Here is a 4,192-nt window from a genome sequence, read left to right on the forward strand (position 1 = left end):
TCAACCTGTTTAGAAATATTCTTACAGATCTCTGGAGCTGGTGGGACTTGAACCTGTGCCAGCTGCCTCAGAGACAGGGACACAATCACTGCACCTTAAGAGCCCCAATAATTAATTTTTTGTTTTATATCTGTTAAATGCTATCACACACAATGAATGGTTTCTCCACCAACAAATCGCTGATTTTTTTTTGTTTTTAATCTATAAACCACCACCGCTAGTAAATCACCCATGTGCCAAATGAATAATTATATGCAAAGCCTGTACGAATGTTTTTTTAACTAGCCGCTAGACACTCAGTCCAATAAAAACCAATGTGCCCAAGAAAAGATATATAGGGCTAGGAAGGAATGGAATATGAATTCACCAGAAAGTTTCCAGATATAGACCAGCTGCGATCTTGTTGAATAGTGGAGCAGACTTGAGGGGCTAAGTATTTCTACGGACTGATTTATATGAGGGGTGGGGAGCACAAGGAGAACACTGGCTGTCCTGTAATCATTTAATGGTTAATTGAGACGGGCTTTCTACCCTTTTGAATTAGGAAATGCTGAATCAGAGACATACTTGCCAACCACAAGGGCACTTAAAGGTCTCAACAGGCTCAAGGCTAGGTTGGCCATTTTAGGTCTCCATAGCCTGTCCATAAAATTTCAGACAGGTCAGGGGCAGGTCATCCACTGGATTTTGTTCCCCTCCTCACCTAACTTCAAATCTTCCTTGACTGTGGAGCAGTAAATTCAGCAGCACTGAATCAATACTTGGAAATCCTTCTCTGTGCCAAGGCCCATCAAGGGATTGGGAGTTGGGTTTGTGGAACTGTTGGGCAGATTGGTGGGGAGGGGAAGGTGTACAGGAGGAAATCAAGGGCAATCTTGAAGGACAACATCTTCAGGGCTTTTCCAATGAGGACACCAACCATCAAGCCATGCTCGGGAAAGGTTGTCATGATGTGCACTTTGGAAGAGCTTCTTTAGCTGCTAGTTAAATCCTAAGACATGATACAATACTGCCTTTAAGGTACTTACTGTTGCAATCATCATTTCACCTTAAAACCCATCAATTCCACGGCATAGGTGGATCTTACAGTGAGGAGAGGAAAGGAAAGCCGGGGGAGTCAGTAAATTTAAAAACCTTTTTCTATCATCTCTGTTGCCACTTTTGTTGTACAAATTACATCTCAGATCTATTTAGAGATAATAGTTCTACAAGTGTAACAGTGTTTTAAAATGTCTACTCCGTGTTTCAGCTCAAGTTTCCAGCTCTTTCTACAGTTCGTTTAATTTTTGGCAAAAAAAAGCCTGCAGGGAGATCAGAAGAATTGTTTTGATGCAATGAACTGCAAACATTTGGATTGCCTGAAAGGATTATGAAAGCAGAATCAATGGCAATTTACAAAATTTATAAGGTCTTGAAGTGAAAAAATTTGCAAGGCTATAATGAAACAGCAATTGGATAGTTCTCTCAAAGAGCTGGCACAGGCACAATGGGCTGAATATTCTCTTTCCGTGCTGTAGAATGGTCTAGTATCTTCTTATACCACAGTTGTTACTTACCGTCAAATAATGCAGATGCATAGTGACGCATGAAGGTTACAGCCTGAAACTGCAGCATTGATCAAAATATTCTTCTGTAGTTAATGTCCCTCTATATAACATCTGACATTTAGAAATTTGATGCATCCAATTTATAGTCTCTCAATGATGCTGTAGTTAAACAGTGATATATTTATAAAGTTTTGCTCCAAAGATGGAGTTGGTCAATAGTTCATACAATAATTACAGAACAGAAGGCTATTCGCTCCATTGTGTTGATGCCAGCTCATTGCAACGGCAATTTAGCTGGTCCCACACACACCTTTTTCCTCATAATCATGAATTTCTTTCCTATTCAAATGTTTGTTGATTCCCTTTTGAAAGCCATGGGTGAATCTGCCTCCACCATCCTTAAAGAAAGCACCTTAGAGATCTTAACCATTACGTTGAAACATTTTTTTTTCATGTTACCTTTGGTTCCTTTGTCAATTACCTTCAGTTCTTCTCTACTATTTGACCAATGGTAACAATTTCTCACTACCTACTGACTCTGTCTAAATCTCTCATGATTTTGAATACCTCTATCAAATCTCCTCTCAACTTTTTATTGGAGCAGCTTTTCCAAGCTATCCGCATAACTGAAATCCCTCATTTACCACTCATCTGGGTACCCATGGCTCTTTATACAGATTGCAATCTGTGCTCTCAAATCCAACCCTGACTTGGTAGTTGAGCCTACCAACAAAGTTGTTGTCTCGCAGACTGACCTTTATATTGTGGAGGCTCAGTGCCAGCTCTCAGACACTTTCTTCTATCTCCACCAGACCACGACCCCACCATGGAACATCATGTCATTGTGTCCACAATTGTCACTAATCTCATCCTCACTAATCTCATTCTCACTAATTTATTACATCTCACTAACCCCACTGCCTCCAAACCCTGCATGGCCTGCTCCTGCCCCATAGAACTCATCTTGTCCGACCTCGCCTCAACTTCCTCTCGCATGGTCACGAGCTATACCTGTCTCTTTGTGGGTTATGTGGAACATTCCTTGTTTCAGTCCTACTCTGGTCCCCATCCACAACTCTTTCTCCAGTACACTGATGACATTTCTCTTGTTCAGAATTGGAAAAAAATCATCAATTTAATTTCCAATTTTCACCCTGCTTTCATCTTCACTTGGTCCATCTCTGACTCTTCCCTTCCCTTCCTTGACATGTCTGTTTCCATTTCTGGGGATAGGCTGGAAACAAATATCCACTACAAATCCACTGACTCCTACTGTTACCTCGACCATACATCTTCATACCCTTCTTCCTGTAAAGACTCTATTCCATTTTCTCAGTTCCTCTGTCTCCATTGCATCTGTTCCTGATGATGCCAATTTTGACAAGGGGGTGTCTCTGAAATGTTCCCCTTCTTCCTCAATTGAGGATTCTCCACCACTGTACTTGAGAGGACCCTCAGCTGTGTCTGATCCATCGCCTGCACTTTGGCTCCCACTCCCTCTCTTCCCTCCCACAAAAGCAATGGCTCCCACCAGCATCTACATTTCAGAGCCATCTCCAGCAGGATGCTACCACCAGACACATAGTCCCCTCCCCTGCCTAGTAAGCCTTCTGCAGGGACTGTTCCTTCTGGGACACCCTGGTCCACTCCTCCACAATCCAAGATCCCAGACACACCTTCCAGTTGAGACAGAAATTTGCCTGCATTTCACTCAATCTAATCTACTGTATTCACTGCTCACAATGTGGTCTCCTCTTCATTGGGGACACAAACTACAGACTGGCGACTACTTTGCAGAACACATTCTGTCTGCAAAAATGACCCCAAATTTTCAGTTGCTTGCCATTTCACCACATTACTGTGTTCCCTGCACAACATCCCTGTCTTGGCCTGCTACAATCCTCCAGTAAACTTGGTGCAAGTTGGAAGAACAATATCTCACTTGAAAATTCTGCAATCTTCTGGACTCCATATCGAGTGCAATAATTTTAGGGCCTGAGCACCTTCTCCCATCTCCTGACCCCACACCCTCACACACCAGGCCTTGTGATCACGCGTCGTTATCACAAACACAGTCAACAACTCAGTCCCTATTAGCATCTATTCATTCTCCCAGGCTGACCTTTACCAATTCCTTTGTCTGCCCAACTCTTTTTTCTCTCTATTTGGATTCCATCTCCACCTATCATTTACTCTGTCCCTCCTCTCTCACCTCTTCTCTAATATATATACCAACCTTTCCTAGCTAGTATCAGTTCTGAAGGGTCACTGGACCTGAAATGTTAACTGCTTTCTCTCCATGGATGCTACCAGACCTGCTGAATTTTTCTACCAATTTCTGATTTTCAGCATCCACAGTTCTTTGTTATGAGATAGAGTAGCACCAGAAGTCTTTGAGTTCAAAAAATAAATTGCTTAATGACAACCTTCTGACTGGTCCAGCTGCAGCACTTTTACAGACCTATGAATGCAATTTACTTAGAGATACCCAGAAGCATAGAATGAGAAGAATCTCTGTAAGTAAAAAGGCAAAATAACCCCTAGAAACTTTAAAGAAAGAATTCTAATAGAAGAAAATACTTAGGTCAATCCAATCAGCTACTGTATTGAGGATCAACCATCACTCTGCAAACATTGTGTAACCG

General features: G+C 41.9%; 1 protein-coding gene across 1 annotated transcript in view; it reads right to left on the reverse strand.

Annotated features, from left to right (window-relative positions):
• The window catches only part of LOC122556985 (alpha-1,3-mannosyl-glycoprotein 4-beta-N-acetylglucosaminyltransferase B-like), a 14,663-nt gene extending 13,049 nt beyond the window's left edge, over positions 1 to 1,614 (reverse strand). The window contains exon 1 of the mRNA XM_043704220.1: positions 1,557 to 1,614. Coding sequence (XP_043560155.1) covers positions 1,557 to 1,614 — 58 coding nt within the window. The remainder of the gene's footprint in view (positions 1 to 1,556) is intronic.
• Between the last annotated feature and the right edge of the window lie 2,578 nt (positions 1,615 to 4,192).

The sequence above is a fragment of the Chiloscyllium plagiosum genome, chromosome 14, assembly GCF_004010195.1.
Source record: "Chiloscyllium plagiosum isolate BGI_BamShark_2017 chromosome 14, ASM401019v2, whole genome shotgun sequence".
Lineage (NCBI taxonomy): Eukaryota > Metazoa > Chordata > Chondrichthyes > Orectolobiformes > Hemiscylliidae > Chiloscyllium > Chiloscyllium plagiosum.